Here is a 25,631-nt window from a genome sequence, read left to right as displayed (position 1 = left end):
TTTATACAACGCACCACAAAAACAACAACAGCAACAAACACTTAATGTATGTGATTTAAAGTATAAGAGCGAGTGAGTATGTGTGGATGGATAGATCTCGTGAACTGGAAATTATTATAGCTCTTGGTAAACACTAAAGGGAGTAGTGGTGGTTGTTGGTAAGAAAACAGAAAACACAACAAAAACAGCAGGAGTTCAAATGTTCGCCAACATGTGTAAGTGAGCACCTTGTTGCCTTCAACAGCAAACAACAACATCATCATCATCGCCATCGTCATCAGCGTCAACGTTGTAGTGAGTAGGAATAATAAAAACAAATTTTATTCTTACGATGTTGTTTTTGTCTTGACTTGTTGCTTGCTGTTGCTCTGTTATGATTATTTATCCATAGAGCCAGTCAGTCAACGTTTATACCTTGACCAAAGCAGTCGGGTATTCTTAACTTTATCTCAAGAAAGAAATCGTATCAAAGAAACGAAAATTTAGCAATAAAAGGTGAAACAAACGCGAGTGATAGTTTAAGTATTTTGTTTTATTTATTAATAATAAATCGTTTTAATTAGTTAAGAAAGAAAGAAAAAAGAATTTAAATAAAACTATAATAATTAAAAAGGTCATGTCATAAAAATGGATCAAACCCTGACCACCTAAGATTAACAATTATATTCGCCTCTGCATTTTTTTGTTACAAATGAGTGATGATACTATTTGGCACTAGTGATAGTTTTGCTTTAAAGACTTTTTGTGTGTTGGAAAATGTGTAATTTGAATGATGGCCTTAACTCATCATAGTGTCAACTAAATAAAGTTTTTTTTCTTCGTTCTTCTTCTGGTTTCTGGCTGTAGAGGTGCGTCTGCCAGCCAGTGTGCGTGTCTATTTGCTAATGGAATATTATTTTAATTTTTATGTCTTTTTTTTTTTTTTTGCTGCACAGACTGCGCAAGATTTCACAAATCACTTTTGGCACTTTAAATAGGATCATCATTATTATCGCGTCCATATCAAGCAAGCAGCATAGAGCAAAGAGTGGGTTGTTGTGGTACTACATCGCTTGTTGGATTGATAAATAAATGGTCCATTGCCAGGTTGTATGATCAACAAGTATCTGTGTAAATCTTGTGAGGTGTTTGTAAATTACAAAAATAAAAACTAAATCACAACGTTTGTTTTGTCGTCGTCCATCTCTGTTGTTGTAGTTGTTATTATTAGTGTAAATTACGAAATGTTAATGATAAATGTCTATGCTTAAGTAAATATGTTCGAACGGAACTATCTACTATGATCAGTGTGTGTTTAAGTGTGTTTGCTCTATAAATAATGTTTGATAATTAAATTAAAACATTAAAAACATTAATATCAGACAAAAACCAAAAAAAAGAAGACTTTGCAATTTAAACTAAAAACATTTATTTAACTCTCACCACACGATTTCTTAATCTAAATTCTTTTTTCCCCCGATTTTTAACGGTTTAAATTTTTCTGCTTTTTTCATTTTATATGTTGTTTGTTTGGCAATTGTCAGTTGTTGCTTATGACGATCATTAAAGTTGCGTGTGTTAAAATCATTTAAAACCTATAAAAAAGTGAAAAGTTTTATAACGAAGGTGTAAGGGAAGTGGATTAAAGGACATTACTTTTTAGCCAGAGCGGTTCAGAAAAAACAATCTGGAATTTAAACTTGTCATGATAAAATGTAAGTTTTGTATTTTGTATTTAATTTTTTATTTCCTTAATGATTTCTGTTTAATTTAGTTGCATTTTTTTTGGGAAATCTTACTAAGTTGAAGTTTAATTTAATTAAGATAATTTAAAACAATTTAAAATAAAATATTGACTTAAACTAAGAAAACTTTCAGTGAAAATTAAATTTTTAGAAAAATTTCAGATTTTTAATAAAATTTGATATTTGTAATAAAATTTTAAATTTTTAATAAAATTAGAAATTTCTTTTTTTAGATTTTAGATTTTTAATAAAATATAACATTTTTAGAATAATTAAAATTTTTGGAAAATTTTGATTTTTACTTAACATAAAATCCTTTTTAATATTTAAATATTTAGCAAAATTAAAATTTTTAAAAATCGATTTTTAGTAAAATTATATTTTTTTTTTTAAATTGTATTAGATTTATATTAAGAATTGTTTGTGATTTTTTTGTAAATTGGATTTTTAGTAAAAAATATTTATAAAAAATTTGAAAAACGAAATTTTAGTGAAAAATTGAGAATTTATTAAAATATATTCTTTTTGTGAAAATTTAGGTTTTTAGTGAATATCGGATTTTTAGTCTATAGTCTAGTCTATAGTCTAGTCTATAGTCTAGTATAGTCTAGTCTAGTAGTCTAGTCTAGTCTATAGTCTAGTCTATAGTCTAGTCTATAGTCTAGTCTATAGTCTAGTCTATAGTCTAGTCTATAGTCTAGTCTATAGTCTAGTCTATAGTCTAGTCTATAGTCTAGTCTATAGTCTAGTCTATAGTCTAGTCTATAGTCTAGTCTATAGTCTAGTCTATAGTCTAGTCTATAGTCTAGTCTATAGTCTAGTCTAGTCTATAGTCTAGTCTATAGTCTATAGTCTAGTCTATAGTCTAGTCTATAGTCTAGTCTATAGTCTAGTCTATAGTCTAGTCTATAGTCTAGTCTATAGTCTAGTCTATAGTCTAGTCTATAGTCTAGTCTATAGTCTAGTCTATAGTCTAGTCTATAGTCTAGTCTATAGTCTAGTCTATAGTCTAGTCTATGGTCTAGTCTATAGTCTAGTCTATAGTCTAGTCTATAGTCTAGTCTATAGTCTAGTCTATAGTCTAGTCTAGTCTATAGTCTAGTCTATAGTCTAGTCTATAGTCTAGTCTATAGTCTAGTCTAGTCTAGTCTATAGTCTGGTCTATAGTCTAGTCTATAGTCTAGTCTATAGTCTAGTCTATAGTCTAGTCTATAGTCTAGTCTATAGTCTAGTCTATAGTCTAGTCTATAGTCTAGTCTATAGTCTAGTCTATAGTCTAGTCTATAGTCTAGTCTATAGTCTAGTCTATAGTCTAGTCTATAGTCTAGTCGATAGTCTAGTCTATAGTCTAGTCTATGGTCTAGTCTATAGTCTAGTCGATAGTCTAGTCTATAGTCTAGTCTATAGTCTGGTCTATAGTCTAGTCTATAGTCTAGTCTATAGTCTAGTCTATAGTCTAGTCTATAGTCTAATCTATAGTCTAGTCTATAGTCTAGTCTATAGTCTAGTCTATAGTCTAGTCTATAGTCTAGTCTATAGTCTAGTCTATAGTCTAGTCTATAGTCTAGTCTATAGTCTAGTCTATAGTCTAGTCTATAGTCTAGTCTATAGTCTAGTCTATAGTCTAGTCTATAGTCTAGTCTATAGTCTAGTCTAGTCTAGTCTAGTCTGTAGTCTATTCTGTACCTGCCTTTATTGAATAAAAGTGTTTAACCTTAATCGGGTCGGTACAAAAGTTTTAAAGTGTCATGTTTAAAATATTAGACCTTTATCATGAGAACTTTTATGTTTACAAATATTTCAACATTTTAGAACTTAGAAATTAAAAGAAAACTTCGCACCAATTTGAGAAAATCACAACTTAAACCTTTTCCGTTCCATAAACAACTTTTATTAAACAATTTTTTCTTTTCAAAATTCTTCGAAAATATTGAAATTTAAATGTTAAACATTTGCTGCTTAAGACTTTGAAGGTTTTATTGGGATCGTATGTTAGTTGTTGTTTTAAGATTTCATTTAAATAAATAACTACTTAGTAATTTTCAAAACCTAGCTGAAGATTCCTATAATTAAGTTATAAATCTATAATGATGATAATATTTTATCATTACAAAGCTAAAACTTCAAATTTATCAATTTCTAATTACAGGGTTTCATAGATTTGGTTATAGAGAGTTTCTTAAGTAGGTTGTAGACGAAGGTAATGAAATAATAAATCCCTTTCAAAATAGAAAACAACAGACAATTAATTTGATGTCTATACATTTTTATTATAACTTAACTTTTAAATCAAAATAAATATTAACATTAACGCCCTCTTGTTTATATAACTAGGTTTTTTTTTTTTTTTGTTTCTAAACAAGTACCCTATAATCGATATTGTTTTAAAAATTGAAATTGTTTAAATAATAGATTTAAATTTTTTCTCATTATTATTATTATTTAACGTAAATACCAAAATGCTTAGTTAGTATGATTCTATTTAGCATGAACCGAATCGAGTCGTTTAACTTAATTTCTAAATGATAATTAAATATTCAAAGATTTTTTTATAAAGATTTTTATAACTTTGTTAATTTGCCTGTAAAAATATAAAAATGTTTTAAATAAACAAGTAAATAAATTAATAGCTAAACAATATAGAAATAATAAATATGTATTAAAAAAAATGTTAAGCTAAATTTCATGGTGGGCGTTGAAAATAAATTTAAAATAATTTTATTTTACCTTATTTTGTATATTTAATTAAAATCAAAGAAAAGTAATTAAAAAAGTTTAAAAAAACCAGATGAAAAAAATCAAATTAAACAAATAGGGGAAAACAGACCAGTTTTTCTAAAAACAAATCTGAAGCGTAAGGTCATATGATCTAATTGTTGAGAAAGCTACAGATTTCTAATATTTTTAAATCATTCTTAAAGCTTTTTTTGGTATTAAAAAAGCTATTTGGAAACAATAGCCTAACTTTAATTTTCATTTAAAATACAAATTTCAAATTATTAGCAATTGGTTTTCAACATTTTCTATGTCATCAGTTAAAAGTGCTTTTTGCCGGCATCATTCGTTTTACAAATTTATTATTGACATGTCAAAAAACAAAACTCTTTTAACATGTAACACTTTATTCTGACAACCACCAAACCAACAACAATAATATTTCCTTCAAATTTAATGCCTGAAAAGTTTTCAAATCACTCCATCCATACATACCGGAAGTTTATTGTTTAAAAACGTTAAGTGTCAAAAAAGTGTTCAAACAAATAGACAAACACACATTCCCAATTCCCAGAAAGCGCCATCTATCATTTGTTTAAGCTGAGATTTGAATACTTTTTGAAGTTTTCTGTTGTGTTGAAATTTTAATCATGATTGACCGCAAAATAAGCAAATTGTTGTTGTATTTTTTCTTTTGTGAAACATAAAATGCAAGATTAAATGAAAATCTCCTGAAGAATTTAACAAAACAACAAAAATTCCCCAAAACCAGTGTTGAACTTTTTTCTTCTTCTTCTTCTCTCTAAATAAAATTTATGCGTAGGCGCCAAAATCTTTACAACTTGTATTTGGAGTCAAGTTATTTGATTAACAGCAATAGCAACACGGCATACATTAACAAAAACAACAACACCCATTTGAATTTGAAAATCTATGAGAGTATGTTTTGAACATTAACATAACTGACACATGTTTCATTGTTGTTTTTGGTTTTGGATAACAAAAAACTGTAAGTCTTAAATGTTTTACTCTCATTTTATTAAGTGAACACGACAAATGAGAGTAATCTTTGTTGGAACACATTCGTAACATTCATCTTTGGGCTGTTACATAGTTGTGTTGAAAACTGATCATTTATGTCTAGGAAAATTTTCCTCAATTTCGGTTTACACTCAAAAGGAAAATGTTGGTTAAACATATATAGATAGATAGATAGATAGATAGATAGATAGATAGATAGATAGATAGATAGATAGATAGATAGATAGATAGATAGATATATAGATTGATAGATAGATAGATAGATAGATAGATAGATAGATAGATAGATAGATAGATAGATAGATAGATAGATAGATAGATAGATAGATAGATAGATAGATAGATAGATAGATAGATAGATAGATAGATAGATAGATAGATAGATAGATAGATAGATAGATAGATAGATAGATAGATAGATAGATAGATAGATAGATAGATAGATAGATAGATAGATAGATAGATAGATAGATAGATAGATAGATAGATAGATAGATAGATAGATAGATAGATAGATAGATAGATAGATAGATAGATAGATAGATAGATAGATAGATAGATAGATAGATAGATAGATAGATAGATAGATAGATAGATAGATAGATAGATAGATAGATAGATAGATAGATAGATAGATAGATAGATAGATAGATAGATAGATAGATAGATAGATAGATAGATAGATAGATAGATAGATAGATAGATAGATAGATAGATAGATAGATAGATAGATAGATAGATAGATAGATAGATAGATAGATAGATAGATAGATAGATAGATAGATAGATAGATAGATAGATAGATAGATAGATAGATAGATAGATAGATAGATAGATAGATAGATAGATAGATAGATAGATAGATAGATAGATAGATAGATAGATAGATAGATAGATAGATAGATAGATAGATAGATAGATAGATAGATAGATAGATAGATAGCTAGATAGATAGATAGATAGATAGATAGATAGATAGATAGATAGATAGATAGATAGATAGATAGATAGATAGATAGATAGATAGATAGATAGATAGATAGATAGATAGATAGATAGATAGATAGATAGATAGATAGATAGATAGATAGATAGATAGATAGATAGATAGATAGATAGATAGATAGATAGATAGATAGATAGATAGATAGATAGATAGATAGATAGATAGATAGAAGATAGATAGATAGATAGATAGATAGATAGATAGATAGATAGATAGATAGATAGATAGAGGAAGATGAAACTGCGGAGCATGTAGTTTTTATTTGCCCCCAATTCTCAGAATTACGAACATGGTTAGAGTCATGCATAAGAGAAGAACTAAACACAGGAAACATAATCGGAATCATGATGGCGTCAGAACACAATTGGTTCATGGTAAACGCATATTTAACAGCCATAAATAATGCATTGCGAGATGCAGAAATAACTCGAAAATTGCAGGATGAATCTCACACAATAACAAATGCAGTGAATTAAAGAATATCAGCTAAAAGGCTGACCACCCCGCGAAGTAGTACCTGGTGGCAGTTCCGCGGAGTGTGGTGTTGACGATGGAGGTGGTTTTAGTCGGTAGGAATCCGACATACCCAGTTTGGGACCTATGTAAGGTTTCCACCTCCACTATACAAAAAAAAAAAAAAAGATAGATAGATAGATAGATAGCTACTGCTGTGAATCATTCATTCATTCCATCCTAATTTTCTGAGTGTAAATTTGAAAACCGTATATATACGAATAGCAGTAACTATTTTCGATTTTAGGTTTGGGCGATTTAAAGTGGCGCAAAAATATAAATCTATCTATACATAAACATACAACAAACTCGTCTTCCTACACACTTTTTTCTGAATTCATACCAAAACTTTTTTTGCTCAACTAAATCTTAAACAAGACCAAGTCAGCTAACAACCAACCAACCAGCCATATGAGTTAAAGAAAAGATTTGCAAAAGAAATAAACTACAACTGACTGAGATTGATAAAAACTAAAAAAAGAGTAGTAGAGGTTGGTAGATGCTGCATAGATGGATATTGTAGCTGATGTTGTTGATCATGAATGTCTGATCGCGTTTTCTATATCGGCGTCAAAATCCACATAAACAGCAGCTGGTAAGCAACAGCAACAAAAACGCTCACACATTTCCTACGGTTACAAACAGTTAATAAAAATGAAAATATTTATTGAAAAAAAGTATCTGTTGAATACATAGTATATGGTATACAATTGCTGTATGTTTTGGAATACATATCACCAATAACCAATATTGTGTGGACGTAGACGAGTTGTTGTTGTTGGTTTATAGTGTCCAAAGAAAAAGCTTCTGTAAAGATAACTCTTTGACTGCGTCTTTTCATCTTTCAGTCTGGACATGTTGTTAGAGTGGTTGCTCGGCCACTCAATCACTTTCGGGCTGACAAACAAATGAAAACAATTTAACGACAGCTTTTTTCTTCCCGGCTATTGAATGATATGTTTTTAGTATGACTTGGAATGTTGCAGCCATCTATGACTGACGCAGAGACTGTGTCCACGAGATTAATTTTTGTTTAGTTTTAGGGTATTTGTTTGTTATTTTTTGTTTTTGTTAATATTTATGGTTGTTTTGATATTTTGAGTTTGGGTGTTGGACATTTCAATATAAACTTAAACTACAACTGACAAAATATTTAAATTTTCAAATGATTGAGAAGGTTTGAATGTGTGTAAATGCCCGTTGGCTACTACATACTAACTCAAAGTGCAATAGGAAATATTCAATGGGAAAATAATTGTAAGGTAATACAGTGTGACCAAAGATATTGCTGACATTTTATAAAACAGATAAATATGGGAAAAACTGGAAAGTTTGTTATGTAGGAGGGGAAAAGCTTTTGAAGTTAAATTTAAAGTGTTAAAAAAGTTTCCTTACAAAGTTTTTTGACTATAACCGATTTTTATACCAATGGAATCAGTTATCGTATCAATTCTTCCTCATCACTCTGTTACTCTTTTGATATTTTCCACAAATGACGTGCGCCAATATAAACACTTATTTATACTAAAAACACACTTGTATATAGACTGACAGACGTTTGAATGGACAGACACATTTCAATCATCACTCTTATTTCAGAAGATCCACCACACACTATAATATTTACATAAATTTTCATAAATTTACAAACAACAATCATCATTCAATTCAATTGTTTATTATTATTGTAATTGAAAAAGAGCAGAAAAAAAAAACAATCATTTTAAAATGGTCAATTCCATCAGATGTTTGTTTATAAATAGTTTTCCATAAATGATTTATAATTTCATTAAAAATTTCTTAAAGTACTTGGACATTTATTGTTTTTAACATGAAGAAGAAATATGAAGAAAAATTATGGGTTTCTAAATTAGTTTTTATTGATCACAGTAATTTGCGCACTGACTAGGAAGAGAAAGTTTAGAAGGCCTCATTAGGTAATATATCATTGGTAGGCACTTTTTTAAATAAATGTAGTTTTTTGAGGCCAATTGCTTACTGAAAAATACTTGTCTCTTGACTATGATTTATTTGCTTTAAAGACTAGACTATATACTAGACTAGACTTGACTATAGACTTGACTATAGACTAGACTATAGACTAGACTATAGACTAGACTAGAGACTAGACTATAGACTAGACTATAGACTAGACTATAGACTAGACTATAGACTATACTATAGACTAGACTATAGACTAGACTATAGACTAGACTATAGACTAGACTATAGACTAGACTATAGACTAGACTATAGACTAGACTATAGACTAGACTATAGACTAGACTATAGACTAGACTATAGACTAGACTATAGACTAGACTATAGACTAGACTATAGACTAGACTATAGACTAGACTATAGACTAGACTATAGACTAGACTATAGACTAGACTATAGACTAGACTATAGACTAGACTATAGACTAGACTATAGACTAGACTATAGATAGACTATAGACTAGACTATAGACTAGACTATAGACTAGACTATAGACTAGACTATAGGACTAGACTATAGACTAGACTATAGACTAGACTATAGACTAGACTATAGACTAGACTATAGACTAGACTATAGACTAGACTATAGACTAGACTATAGACTAGACTATAGACTAGACTATAGACTAGACTATAGACTAGACTATAGACTAGACTATAGACTAGACTATAGACTAGACTATAGACTAGACTATAGACTAGACTATAGACTAGACTATAGACTAGACTATAGACTAGACTATAGACTAGACTATAGACTAGACTATAGACTAGACTATAGACTAGACTATAGACTAGACTATAGACTAGACTATAGACTAGACTATAGACTAGACTATAGACTAGACTATAGACTAGACTATAGACTAGACTATAGACTAGACTATAGACTAGACTATAGACTAGGACTATAGACTAGACTATAGACTAGACTATAGACTAGACTATAGACTAGACTATAGACTAGACTATAGACTAGACTATAGACTAGACTATAGACTAGACTAGACTATAGACTAGACTATAGACTAGACTATAGACTAGACTATAGACTAGACTATAGACTAGACTATAGACTAGACTATAGACTAGACTATAGACTAGACTATAGACTAGACTATAGACTAGACTATAGACTAGACTATAGACTAGACTATAGACTAGACTATAGACTAGACTATAGACTAGACTATAGACTAGACTATAGACTAGACTATAGACTAGACTATAGACTAGACTATAGACTAGACTATAGACTAGACTATAGACTAGACTATAGACTAGACTATAGACTAGACTATAGACTAGACTATAGACTAGACTATAGACTAGACTATAGACTAGACTATAGACTAGACTATAGACTAGACTATAGACTCGACTATAGACTCGACTATAGACTCGACTATAGACTCGACTATAGACTCGACTATAGACTCGACTATAGACTCGACTATAGACTCGACTATAGACTAGGACTATAGACTAGACTATAGACTAGACTATAGACTAGACTATAGACTAGACTATAGACTAGACTATAGACTAGACTATAGACTAGACTAGACTAGACTATAGACTAGACTATAGACTAGACTATAGACTAGACTAAAGTCTAAAAGTTTTGAACTAATTTTTTAAAGATACAGAAAAGTACTATTTTCCAACTTTTCTATAATTTTCTCTTTGGTTTTCCCTTTTCTAAATAAGTGCACTTTACCTTCTCCTATTTACTCCTCTATTTTACGATCACTATTAAATATATCAAACATTTTATTCTAATTGCCGTCATAAAACATTTCCCGATTTTTGTTTACAGCGTAATCGTAGTTGTGTGAGTTTTTTTTCCAAAACTTTAGAATTTATTTAAATTGATCTTAAAATTAAACTTTAAAACATATACAAATAAATTTGTTTATATAACTAAAGCGTTTCATGTATGCTTGGCTTAAGTAGTAACGTGTATAGGACAGATCATTTGCTATATGGTTGAGCGAGCGTTTGTTACTTTTTATTTCATTCGTGGGTGGCTAGCTGGTGCCATGTTTCTGTTACAGTTTAAGATCGATCGCCTTTTTGTAGAAAAAATTAATTAGTTTGTCGGCGGCAATTAGTAGCTTTTTATATTGAAGCGATTGCTGAGATTTAGTTTTTATGATCTGTGGCTTTTTTGTTCGTCTTGAAACTAAATTAAATGATCGAAGTTAAGAGGAAATGAAAGTTTGTGGTAAAGGTGGGTATGGTATATGGCAACAGATGTTGCAAGGTTAACGCCTTAGGTTATAAAATTAATAAGTTAAAAGCTATAACTAAAAGTCAACTCCTCAAAAGTTGTGGGGATTTATGACATATTATTTTAAGAAACTATTCAATTCCTTCTAGATCATTATACGTTCTGTCAAATCAAAATCCCTTCTTATTTGATAAGAAAATAGTAAGTGACATCTTTAATAACTCAAATCTTAAGAAATTCTTTATTTACTAAATAAATTCCAAAACAAAATGACAGTTCTTTAAATAAATTTCAATAAAGAAGAGATCATAAACCTTTAATTTTATTAAGCTTTTCCGAAAGCTTAATTAAACCTCAAAAAGTATTATCTAAGAACAAGATCTTCAAATAATAAAACTTAAAAAACCAATCAAAGAAAATAATAAATACCTACATAATTTATTTGATTTTCGTTTTTTATTTTAAATATCACCAAACATATGTAACCTTGATACACGGTATCAGACACAATTGACACCTTGTCAGATTATTATAAAACCCTTTTTAAAATGGAATCAAAATTTAAATTTCTAATAACCAAAAACATTAAACAAAATGTTAGAAATGAGAAAAAAATAGGTGTCTTATTAAAATGATCTAGGAAAAGAGATTAAAATTTTTAAATTTGACACTTTTTGTAAATGATCTCCATCCATGAGGCGTAGTAGCAGCAGCAGCAGTTAGAGCTGAATGAATGGAATGCCGCTTATTTAATTTAAGCTAAACTTGAAGTTTAGTTTTTCTATTTTGTTTTTGTGGTTTATTTATTAATTCTTTTCTTGTGAGTAAGTGACCCAATATGGTAAAGAGATGTTGACGTGATCCACAGCAACAACGACAACAACAACAACGACAATAGCAATAATGAGAAAAATGTTGATGATTTTGAGGTTGTTGATGATTTTAATGTGTTGCATTGAAAAACTAAGGCCGGGCTTATGATTTTTCTTTAGATGGTTATATCATGTTTTGATGATTATAATAAAAATGATGTTCAAGTTGAAATGATGATGATGTGTGTCGTTGTCTACTTGGTTGGTGTGTTGTTGTAATTGTTAGAGATGTTGACAACTGGATTTATATGGACTGTTTTGGTCTAAACTAATTTTGGCGTATACGACGAGTTTCTACATTTCTATAAATATCAACTGACTTAAGCTGCCTAATGATTGTATAAGAATCTCTTTGATTTTAGGAGGATAGTATGAAAAGTGATCTTGAGACTACTGGTGGATTTTTAAAGTGAACTAGATCTGAACTAGAACTGAAACTAGAACTGAACTAGAACTGACTAGAACTGAACTAGAACTGAACTAGAACTGAACTAGAACTAGAACCTGAACTAGAACTGAACTAGAACTGAACTAGAACTGAACTAGAAGAAACTAGAACTGAACTAGAACTGAACTAGAACTGAACTAGAACTGAACTAGAACTGAACTAGAACTGAACTAGAACTGAACTAGAACTGAACTAGAACTGAACTAGAACTGAACTAGAACTGAACTAGAACTGAACTAGAACTGAACTAGAACTGAACTAGAACTGAACTAGAACTGAACTAGAACTGAACTAGAACTGAACTAGAACTGAACTAGAACTGAACTAGAACTGAACTAGAACTGAACTAGAACTGAACTAGAACTGAACTAGAACTGAACTAGAACTGAACTAGAACTGAACTAGACTGAACTAGAACTGAACTAGAACTGAACTAGAACTGAACTAGAACTGAACTAGAACTGAACTAGAACTGAACTAGAACTGAACTAGAACTGAACTAGAACTGAACTAGAACTGAACTAGAACTGAACTAGAACTGAACTAGAACTGAACTAGAACTGAACTAGAACTGAACTAGAACTGAACTAGAACTGAACTAGAACTGAACTAGAACTGAACTGAACTAGAACTGAACTAGAACTGAACTAGAACTGAACTAGAACTGAACTAGAACTGAACTAGAACTGAACTAGAACTGAACTAGAACTGAACTAGAACTGAACTAGAACTGAACTAGAACTGAACTAGAACTGAACTAGAACTGAACTAGAACTGAACTAGAACTGAACTAGAACTGAACTAGAACTGAACTAGAACTGAACTAGAACTGAACTAGAACTGAACTAGAACTGAACTAGAACTGAACTAGAACTGAACTAGAACTGAACTAGAACTGAACGAACTGAACTGAACTAGAACTGAACTAGAACTGAACTAGACTGAACTAGAACTGAACTAGAACTGGACAGACTGAAACTAGAACTGAACTAGAACTGAACTAGAACTGGAACTAGGAACTGAACTAGAACTGAACTAGGAACTGAACTAGAACGGAAATAGAACTGAACTGGGACCGAACTAGAACTGAACTAGAATGTAACTAGAACTACTAGAAAACTGAACTAGAACTGAACTAGAACTGAACTAGAACTGAACTAGAACTGAACTAGAACTGAACTAGAACTGAAACTAGAACTGAACTAGAACTAACTGAACTAGAACTGAACTAGAAACTGAAACTAGAACTGAACTAGAACTGAAACGAGAACTGAAACTAGAACTGAACTAGAACTGAACTAGAACTGAACTAGAACTGAACTAGAACTGAACTAGAACTGAACTAGAACTGAACTAGAACTGAACTAGAACTGGACTAGAACTGAACTAGAACTGAACTAGAACTGAACTAGAACTGAAGTAGAACTGAACTAGAACTGAAGCTAAGAACTGAACTAGAACTGAAACTAGAACGGAACTAGAACTGAACTAGAACTGAACTAGAACTGAACTAGAACTGAACATAGAACTAGAACTGAACTAGAACTGAACTAGAACTGAACTAGAAACTGAACTAGAACTGAACTAGAACTGAACTAGAACTGAACTAGAACTGAACTAGAACTGAACTAGAATTGAACTAGAACTGAACTAGAACTGAACTAGAACTGAACTAGAACTGAACTAGAACTGAACTAGAACTGAACTAGAACTGAACTAGAACTGAACTAGAACTGAACTAGAACTGAAGTAGAACTGAACTAGAACTGAACTAGAACTGAACTAGAACTGAACTAGAACTGAACTAGAACTGAACTAGGTTCTTTTAATAGAAATGAAGTAAACTAAATTCAAAATCTGCTCTTTACCTTTTAACAACTTTTCAGTCTAACCTCCATTTTAACTCACACAGTTTCCTTCTCAAAGAACATGTAATAATTGCATTTATTGTTTTTCAAATCATTTTCATTTAGACAATTGATGGTGTAACACTTACAGTTAAAGTGATAAAAGAATTTTAAAAATTTATTAAACTAAAGTGTTATAATAAATATTGATTTTTTACAAAAAAATGCAACTTTAAGATATGAAATAACAAATTTACACAAAATCTTTAACAAAATATCATAAAAAACAATTTATTTAATCTTTACAGTTTTGGACAAGATTGTGCATATGAAAATAAAATAAAATATATTTTGGGAAAACAAGCAAGAAATCAATAAAGATATATTTACTGTTGACACATCAATAACAGCAAACAACTGAAAAAATCTTCGTTTTCATAACAGTTGTTGACTTTTCAACAACGAACGCAAGAGCTATTGAGGAGACACTTGGGAAACCCACTGAAAAAACAACGAAAACCTAAATAAATAAACGCCAAATCATAATGAATTGGCTGAGTTTTAGTGTATTGACGGCGCTGCTTTGCCTGACCCAAGTGGCGTCACTGTCTTTAGATCCAGGTAAGTGTGCTAAGCGTTGAACACAGCAAGATATCGTTTTTAAACAAATGTGATGAATTTTTATTGAATGTCCGTCCATTGATTGGTCTGTCCTATTGTCTGTCCATTTGAGTGCGTGAAATTGTTACTTAATAATAAACAATTGATTACACGTAAGATAAAAAGGGCATTTAAATATTTATTTCCTTTATATGAACAACCACAATAACTGACAACTCTTTATATTTTGGTTCCTTTTTTCTTTTAATCTTACAGTGGCTTCATCAGAACTGGAACAACACATTAAAAAGGGTGATTGTGTTATATCGATGCGTCATATAAGGTGAGTGAATGAGTGGTGACTCTCAGATTTTATTTATTTTTTGGGTTTAAACATGATTTAAGATAAATTCAACATTTTAAAAGATAACATTTTCAAGTAGCCGTTTGTTTTCTTAAACGGCACATAAATAGTGAACAAGGACGTTTTAAATTTTGTTCTTCCTTCCTAGACCCCGTCGCAAATTACACATTTCGATTGAAGCTTTGTTCATGATCGATTTTCCCACCCTTAAACACAAAATGTCTTTCTTTTTGGATCGCAAACAGCAAAGGGTCACTTTGGATATTAGTGCTGCTGGAGATGTGGAATCGTTACACTTCGATATACCTCACACCAATGAGACCAGCACTATACGTTCCTTAGCTTTACACTTTCATAAAAATCGTATTTCTTTGTTGGTGGATTGTAAGGAAACCTCTTCACATGAAGTGGATATGAATCTGACGAAATTGTATACACAAATGGATGATCCAGTGGTTAAGTTGGTAAGTGTGAACAGAACTAGAACTAGAACAGAAACAACAGAACTACAACAGAGCTATAACAGAGCTATAACAGAACTAGAACAGAGCTAGAACAGAACTAGAACAGAACTAGAACTGAACTAGAACAGAACTAGAACAGAACTAGAACAGAACTAGAACAGAACTAGAACAGAACTAGAACAGAACTAGAACAGAACTAGAACAGAACTAGAACAGAACTAGAACAGAACTAGAACAGAACTAGAACAGAACTAGAACAGAACTAGAACAGAACTAGAACAGAACTAGAACAGAACTAGAACAGAACTAGAACAGAACTAGAACAGAACTAGAACAGAACTAGAACAGAACTAGAACAGAACTAGAACAGAACTAGAACAGAACTAGAACAGAACTAGAACAGAACTAGAACAGAACTAGAACAGAACTAGAACAGAACTAGAACAGAACTAGAACAGAACTAGAACAGAACTAGAACAGAACTAGAACAGAACTAGAACAGAACTAGAACAGGTCTAGAACAGGTCTAGAACAGAACTAGAACAGAACTAGAACAGAACTAGAACAGAACTAGAACAGAACTAGAACAGAACTAGAACAGAACTAGAACAGAACTAGAACAGAACTAGAACAGAACTAGAACAGAACTAGAACAGAACTAGAACAGAACTAGAACAGAACTAGAACAGACTAGAACAAAACTAGAACAGAACTAGAACAGAACTAGAACAGAACTAGAACAGAACTAGAACAGAACTAGAACAGAACTAGAACTAGAACTAGAACTAGAACAGAACTAGAACTAGAACAGAACTAGAACAGAACTAGAACAGAACTAGAACAGAACTAGAACAGAACTAGAACAGAACTAGAACATAACTAGAACAGAACTAGAACAGAACTAGAACTAATAATTCTTAATAACTTATTTCCTTCTTTTCTTTTATTCAGTTCCGTGAACGCAAATATCCTCTACATTTCGATGGCAATGTGGACAGTGCTTTGCAAAGAGCTAATTGCCAAAAGGGTCTTAATCGTAGAGGCAATAGACGCATGTTAAAGAACAAAATTTCAGAAAGAGGTAAGTTTATTAATAAATAAACGATATACTTAGGCATAACTGACATTTAAACTTAGATTAAGTCGAAATCATCGATTAAATTTAATAATTTGTATTTCGTTTAAAATCTGTTTTTTATTAGAGAAAAACAAGAAACGTGATGTACGCAATTGGTTTAATCACGAACCCAGCACCAGTGCTGAACAATATCAACAACAAATACCCTTGGACATCGATCGTAGGGGTGACATACCCATAATGAGTGGTGATTGTGAAGGTAAGATAATGCTAAATCCTAAACAAAATGACATATTTTTTTCCAACAAAGAATTAAAGATGGGGTGTGTAGTTGTCACTCGTTGATACAACTGCCTTAAAATGCGAAAATGAATCAGCTTAAAAAGTACTTAAAGATTAGCTAAGCAATCAACAAACAGCAATCTAAATACTGTTGCAGTCAGTTCTGTTCTGTCATTAGCAGCATCTGCTGCACAGCGCCATTAAAATAATCAGCAATAACGAGCATATATGCTGTAGTTACAAAATGATTAGTAGAGAGAAGAGTTGGTTGTATGTATATCTGTAATTCCTACCACTTACAAGTACATTTTTTGATTCTATGACTGTAGTTTTTTTTAATAGTTTCATTATTTATGTGTATTTACGCATGTTTGCATAAATGTTGTTGTAGAGTTTTTTTTTTTTTGGTTTTGTATCTATATATCTGTAGGTTACATGGCCTTAATCTTGTCAGTTTATTCTGTAAAACCTCTACATTAGATGCTATTTTATGATTTTTTAAATTTAGTTTCGATTTGTTTTGTAGCGTTTTACACCGGAGACTTGAGTGACAGGTTAGTTAAGAATAGAGTTTAGATTAGTTAAGAACAGGTATAAAAAATTTTAATTATAAAACTGTGTGCCAAAAATTGCTTTGGACTTGTCTTTGGACAAGTCTATGGACTAGTCTTTGGACTAGTCTATAAACTAATCTTTAAACTAGACTTTGGACTAGTCTATGGACTACACAGAGGGAAAAAGAAATATACACGCTTGGTACCAAATTGGCACCAAAGAGTTTGTAATTTTTCAATAACAACCATTGTCAAAGTATATACATACGTACGACAACACTATGTCGCAACGTTGTCAACATTGCAACAATTCGTTGTCGAAATCTAAATTTTTTACACACACGTTGTCTAAATGTTAACAAACGTGGTAAGCTCACTATTGACAACGGATTGTTTGCAATAGTGAACTTACCACGTTTGTTAACATTTAGACAACGTATGTGTAAAAAATTTAGATTTCGACAACGAATTGTTGCAATGTTGACAACGTTGCGACATAGTGTTGTCGTACGTATGTATATACTTTGACAACGGTTGTTATTGAAAAATTACAAACTCTTTGGTGCCAATTTGGTACCAAGCGTGTATATTTCTTTTTCCCTCTGTGTAGTTTTGAGCTAGTCTATGGAATAGTCTTTGGAAAAGTCTATCGACTTTTCATTAGGCTAGGCTTTGGACTAGTATATGGTCTAGTTTTTGGACTAGTCTATGGTATAGTCTTTGGACTAGTCTATGGTCTAGTCTTTGGACTAGTCTATATACTAGTCTTTGGAATAGTCTGTAGACTAGTCTTTGGAATAGTCTATACACTAGTATGTAGAGTAGTTTTTGGACTAGATTGTGGACTAGCCATTGAGTAATACTGCGGGTAAGCAAATAAACTGCATAGAGTTTTGATACATATCAATATTACATCATAATATATTGAATAAACCACACAAAATAAGAGTTAATCTTAAATTAATTTAGTTTAAACTGAGTTTAAACCAAGTTTAAACTTGCTCAAATAACATTTTCAACTGAATTAACTTGATTTAGACTCTAATTCTAGCAAATTTATAGAATCATTTCGTTAAAAAGAACAAGTCTTGCAAATTAACCAGACGTAAAAAATGGTTGCAATGTAAATGTGTAAGTGTTTAAAAAGTATAGTAAATAGATGTTTATATACCCGACTATTGACTACTATAACAATGTATACAAAAGCAACATATGTTAAACTTTAGTTATTGTTATTGCTGCTGCCATACAATTGCAATACTGCAACCTACACTTTAAATAGGTTGTATGTCGTATGAGTAATTTTTGCGATTAGTTTTATACAATTTTATTCTAGATTTTTTTTTGCAAGTTTTTGTGACATATGTCACTGTAAGGGTATGAATGAATATAGTGTATGTATACAAAAACACAACATTTTATTTATTTTTTTATTTTAAAGTTGACTTGTGGCAACCTTTTCAATACTACTATGGTATATTTACTATAGTAATGTTTTTTCAGCTGAAGTTTTTGTTATATATATATTTTTACAAAACTTACCTGGTTTATTTAATTCCTTATTTTGTTTTCTTTTGTTTTGTTCTTTTGTAAACTTTGTAGACGCCCTCGCAAAATCACTGAGCGATTTAATGGCTTTAGTAAAATTACTACGTGAAGATATCGCCCACCAGCGTCAAGAGATTTCTTATTTGCGCATGCTCCTTGAGAATTGTGCCGGTTGCAAGGAGCCCAAAGGTGATAATAATATACGCATTGAACCAACATGCCGTACCTCAAATCCTTGCTATCCTGGTAAGTAGAACATTTTAAAACAAATTTTTGTAAATTTTAACTAAAGTAATTTTTCTTAATAGTTAAATAATAAATTATTTATTAATAAACCAGTTTTGGTTGTAATGTCCATATTAATGTTTTAAATACCAGTTTGCACTAGTCCTATAAGTTGTCTTTCTAAGACAAAGGGGGTTCTTAAAATTCCTATCTAATAAATTGTTGTCGGCATTGCAAAAGTTTTAAACTTGTTAGTTTTTTTTTGCTCGTTTTGTTATAAATTTATTAAAATTTATTTAATTTCACATTTAAACGTTTTATAATCGTTTGTTTTTTTCTGCGCCATAAAATGTTCCATTTCAAACAATGTGGGAGTTTTTTTCCACCTCTAGCACCACCGCCACCATCACTGTTGAAATACATATTTTCTAATAACTAGAAATATTGTCTTTTTTTATTACCAAATTGGAAAACTATGTTGTTTGTTTGTAAGAATTATTAAAGAAAATATGTATCTAAATATGAATTGGTCATAAAATTTGATCTATAGAAATATTCCAAATATTTAAATAGGTTGTAGTATTTGGAAATTTGTTGTATTGTGTAAATTTTGTCTATTTAATGGACATAATGATGATTTATTTAATATTCTTTGTTTAGAAAAGCTATATAAACTATAATAAGTTAAAGATTTATGAGATCGAGGCCTGTTTTGTGGGGTAAAATTTAAGAAATAAAACTTATTAAGAAAGAAATTTAGAAAATTTTAAATATTATAAGAAATTTATGATTTTTTAATAAAGTTTAAGTATGTATTCTAAGTAAATTTTTATTTTTATTTAAAATTTATTGTTAAACTTGTTTTATTGCAGTTTAAACTGAGTTTAACTAAACTATAATTGGTTTAATTTCTTAAATAAGTTTCATTTTAGACTTGCTAAACTATTTATTTGACGTATTTGTACAAAACATGACTTAAACTTGCTATAGCTTAGTTTAAACTTAGTTTAATTTATCTTGATTTAAATTTAGTTTACTAAATCTGGTTTAACGTCATATTTAAGTAATTTACTTAACGTACTTGTACAAATAATGACTTAAACTTGCACCAGCTTAGTTTAAACTTAGTTTAACTCAACTTTAATTGAGTTTTGTTTATTAAGTCTGGTTAGATATCTTAAATTAGTTTCATTTTATAATTTCTAAACAATTTATTTGAACTATTTGTTTAAATTATGACTTAAACTAGCAATAGCTAAGTTTAAACTTAGTGTAATCTAGCTTAAATCTAGTTTAGTTTATTATGTTGATTTTATGTAAATTGTTATGAAATTTTTCTAAAGTACAAGTACGAAATATGGCTTAATCTAGCATTAGCTTAGTTTAAACTAAGTTTAATCTAGCTTAAATCACACTAAATCTGGTCAAATATCTAGTTTAAATCGAGTTTAGTTTATTATTTAACTTTGATAGCAACTGTTATGTAATTTATTTAAAACTAGCTATACCCAGTGTGCTTTGCTACCCTAAAAGCAATATGTATAAATAAAAACCCACGATTTTGAAGATACTAACTACAATAGTTTTCCAGATTTACAATATGTTACATATGAGAGATGTCAAGCAAATTATTGCAAGTTCAATTTCTATCTATCTATGAAAAATTTGAAGAATATAAGAGTTTCCAAGATACACGAAAGTCCGCCCACCAAAGTGTTCAAATGTATATTAAAATAATTTGTGCAAAATTTTAATAATCAAGTTCTATTAGTTTCCCAGATAAGCGAAATTTTATATTTAATTCATATGGGAGGTGCAAAGTTCCCCAATGAAAGTCCGCCCGTTATACTCTAAATGTTCAGATGAATGTCAAAATTCTTTAAGTAAAATTTTAAGATTCTAGCTCTAATAGTTTCTCAGATATACGAATTTTTTCTATTTAATTCATATGGGGGCTTCAAGCCAATTTCCAGATAAACGAATATTTGTATTTGATTTATATGGGAGGTGCCACGCCTCCTAAGTCTAGGCCGCCTACTGTTTGTCCTAAATAATCATATTCTCACTAAAGTGGCTCCGACAAAATTTGAGGACCTTAACTGTTATATTATCTCAAATATACGCATTTCATATTTTCTTAATATGGCTTCCCGCCCACTTGGAATTTTAGTTTAAACTAAGTTTAATCTAGCTTAAAACGAGTTTAAGCATTTATTTAAAATAGTTTGGAATACAAATGTTATATGTAAATTTTGCAATTAAACCCAGTTTAAACTTAAATAAATCCCACAATATACTTCACCTTATCTTAGCTTAGTTTAAACTTAGTTTAACTATATCTAAACCAGGTTTAGATTATTAATTCATCTTAATGATAGAATGAAAATATATAGATTTCAAATATGAATATAAAATTACATTATTCTAGTTTAATTCAGAGCTTAATCTTGTTTTAGCTTAGTTTAAACTTAGTTTAACCATGTTTAAGCAAGTTTACATAATTAGTTTAACAGAAACTTAAGAGAGTGATTGGTAAAGATCTCAAATATTAACATAACATTACAATACTTATATGAAACACTTTATAGGGATTTATCTTAACTTTTCTCAGTTTAAACTTAGTTTAAACTAGCTTAAATCGAGTTTAGCTTATTTTTTCAATTGCAACTTGTGAAATAAAGTGAATAGATTAAAAGTGAGAAAAACTGAAGAAAATTGTAAAAAATGTCACTTTAATAGAGTCGAAAGGGTACTAGGTGTAGATGCTCCTAGTCAACATAAAAGCCCAGCAAACAGAGCAGAAGAAGTTTAAAAACTCGATTTTGTTTTTGTATTAAGTTAATAAGGTTTTACATTTTAAATAAGAAAGTGTTCACATAAAATGTTCAACCTAATTAACGCCATTAAACCTTTAAATTGTCAGACAAATACAAAAATGACAATATTGTTGCCATGTTTATTTACATTTCGAGAAGAACCGAACGAACCTATTTATGTGGAAATATGTTTAATATGTACTAATAATAACAACAATAATAATAATCTTGTTTGTATTTTTGTCATATTTTAAAGGTGTCGAATGCTATGATTCTGCTGCGGGACCAAGGTGTGGCCGCTGTCCCGTGGGCATGATAGGTGATGGTAAAATTTGCAAACCAGGCGTTACCTGCAGTGATCGTCCCTGTTATATGTAAGTAAACAAAAAAAACTTTTATTGTTTTCTGTTAAGATATTTAATGATTTTATAAGAAATTTAAAGGAAAACAAAAGTGTTCTTTTTCTAAAGAATTGCTTTTAATTAAAAGACAAGAACAATGACTAAACGGCAAACCGTCCAAAAGATAATATTTTTTCAAAGACATTCTTTTCTATATTTCATTTGAAAATTATAGGTTTTAAAGCAATTTGATCAAAAAATGTATTTAAAAAAAGCCGCTCAGGATATAAAATTGAATAAAAAACAAATAGACAATAGCTTTGATAGTTAAACACTTAAGACTTAAACATTGTTTTCTTAAGATATTTAAAGGGTTTGGTTAAAAACAATAAATATTATTTATTTTTATGTGGTAAATAGCTCATAAATTCTTTAAAAAGTCAAAATATTAACAAAAGCCGAACACTCTACACAATAAACTATAAGAGAACTAGAAAGATAAGAAAGGATCAACAGGTGATCTAAACATAGACTAACACAACTGACAGTTAACATAGACTTAACATGCCACATTTACATTTGATAAAAATAAAAATGACAATTTTTAAAAAAAACACAACGAGTGAGGGAACGATCGAGCTAAACGATCATGTTATTTTCATTAATTTGAATGGGTTTTTAATAGAAAATCATGTTTATGTTGTTCTTGTTCTTTGTTGTTTGTTTGTATGTATGTGATCTTCTATTTGGCTCATAAATTATTTTCCAGTCAATACAATAGTTGGTTTTTTTTGTTTTGTCTTTTTGTTTAGTGAGTTAATAAAATCAAATGATTAAATGGATTCTTTTAAGACGCCTCTACCTACAACAGCCGGCAGAGTTATATTAAATCAACTTTTTTTCTTTTCTGTTTTGATAAGTGGAGAGAATCACTTAAGAAAATAACCATAATAATAAAATGGAATAAATTAATATGAATGCCCTTTAATGAGACGAGTTATATATTAATTTATGACAGGTGTATGTGATTTTTGTTCAAATGTGTTTTATTTTTTTTAAATTTATGATTTCCTTAGAGTGAGAATGATCTTTTAGAACAAAAAAAAGTTTGTTAAATGATAAAAGGTTCTAGTTTTGGAATAAATCATTAAAAGTTGATAAAGTTCTAGTTAGAAATCATTATAATGGTTAGGGGCATTCATTTTGTATAGCAAAGTACGATCAAAATTGATTCAAATCCATTTGCAGTAATTGCTAAGTATTGAATCCTACAAGAGTCAAATTCATGTATAAAAACTATTTATCAGGGAGATTTTCCTAAAGAAAATAGTTGGCTACACATATACCTCTCTCTCGAGCCATCTCTCACTTCTGTATACCAGCGCCCCAACGACTAATAACGACTATATATCGGTTACTTTTGTTCTCCAATATCTATCACCATATTATTTTATATAATTATATAGTTCTTGGAACTGATACCTTAGGAAATTGTGTCGATATATGCTAAGTTTTTTTTTTTCAAATTCCGGTCGTTCTGTTTAGGCCAGTCCTTTGAGATATGTGCGCTTGATAATTCTAAAAACTCCTGATTACTTTAAGTTAGTATATTAGTGTAGTTATGGTCTTACACATAAGGGTTAAATACTCATATTATATAGGTTTACATGAAGGTCAAAATATTTGCTCTATAAATATTGCGGTCCTAAATTATTTAAGATTGGATCCACTTTAAATATTGAAATATTAAATCTTATTCAGAAATATATATTGCTGCCAAATGGACTTTATATTCTGAATTCTAAATGATTATCTTTGTAATAGTTGGGATTAGTTTCGATATGGTGTCGGTCACAACATATAGTAAAATTATTGCTCGAATCGGTGTAAAAATCTCAAAGATTTTGCTATTAAGAAAATTTATCTTAAAAAAGATGCTCGATAACTCTATAATCTCCTGATTACTTTAAGCTAATATATTAGTTTCGATAGGTCCGAACTCAATAAGTTAAATACTCATATTGTTTAGGTTTACACGTAGACAGAAATATTTGCTCTATAAAGTGTTCAAATGAATAATCCTGTGATTCTAAATTGATGCCAATCTTTCGAACTATATGAAAGTTGAACTGTAGAATACTCATTCGGTACATCGAAATATTGGTCGTGGACCCACAATAATATATAAATATATTCTGAGTCCCTATTAAATTCTAAGACGATTTAGATGTGTCTATCCATCTGGCTGTTAAAAGCATGATATAGTCCAAACTGGAGGAGTTTTGATATTAAAAATAGCCAATATTTTATCCAGCCCTCATACAAGTAACCACCGGAATACAGTTCTTAAGTTTGTGGTAAAATGTTGTTAGTTTTATATATTCAGAAATGATATGTAAAGTCGGACCTTTAAGACCTAGTCGCTCTATAAAGTCCCTTAGGAAATTGACTTTATCCTTCAAAATACGACAGAGATCAAAGTATACATTTCTAAAGGGTTGAGCTGTGTTGAATCCTAATTTGGTCTCAGAATTTCTCCACCACATCAGGTAGTTGTGATATTGTCTTCTAAACATAGATTTTTTTTACCCCTTTTGACCTTATAAGAGTTCAAAGACACCTCTCTTTATAAGAGTGTTTAGGTCATCTGAAAGCCTAATCTGTCGACTATAAAATAGAGGTTTATCCTCATGTTATTAAAGATATTAATCTAACTTTTTCTTTAACTTTAATCTTTAATGAATATAGGGGTTGATCTCTTTTGTATATTGTTCTTTCTTTGATAAAAATCTGTTAAGATCATTTGAAAATCCATTTTTTTTCACTTTAAAATAACATTTTAATTTCAATTTATAGATGTTCCAAGCTTTAGATTATAGTTATCTTAATCTTCTTAATCTAAAGCTTGGAACATCTATAAATTGAAATTAAAATGTTATTTTAAAGTGAAGAAACTG

General features: G+C 30.0%; 1 protein-coding gene across 6 annotated transcripts in view; it reads left to right on the top strand.

The window, feature by feature from the left end:
- The first annotated feature begins 376 nt into the window (after window positions 1–376).
- The window catches only part of LOC119613115 (cartilage oligomeric matrix protein), a 41,453-nt gene continuing 16,198 nt past the window's right edge, over window positions 377–25,631 (top strand). For 2 of the 6 annotated variants that reach the window (XM_037969056.1, XM_037969060.1), the window contains exons 1-9: window positions 400–495; window positions 1,524–1,694; window positions 14,711–15,023; window positions 15,279–15,345; window positions 15,515–15,830; window positions 16,782–16,911; window positions 17,033–17,167; window positions 19,347–19,538; window positions 22,590–22,707. In XM_037969056.1, coding sequence (XP_037824984.1) covers window positions 14,948–15,023; window positions 15,279–15,345; window positions 15,515–15,830; window positions 16,782–16,911; window positions 17,033–17,167; window positions 19,347–19,538; window positions 22,590–22,707 — 1,034 coding nt within the window. In that variant the 5' untranslated portion in view covers window positions 400–495; window positions 1,524–1,694; window positions 14,711–14,947. Of the gene's footprint in view, window positions 849–935; window positions 1,695–3,873; window positions 3,925–14,541; window positions 14,559–14,710; window positions 15,024–15,278; window positions 15,346–15,514; window positions 15,831–16,781; window positions 16,912–17,032; window positions 17,168–19,346; window positions 19,539–22,589; window positions 22,708–25,631 lie in introns of those variants that run through there. The other 4 variants (XM_037969061.1, XM_037969058.1, XM_037969057.1 and 1 more) reach the window with 4 other exon arrangements.

This window comes from Lucilia sericata, unplaced genomic scaffold (genome assembly GCF_015586225.1).
Source record: "Lucilia sericata isolate MDLA Ls3-8-SP2 unplaced genomic scaffold, ASM1558622v1 Contig001977F_arrow, whole genome shotgun sequence".
Lineage (NCBI taxonomy): Eukaryota > Metazoa > Arthropoda > Insecta > Diptera > Calliphoridae > Lucilia > Lucilia sericata.
This window is presented reverse-complemented; position numbering and strand designations above follow the sequence as displayed.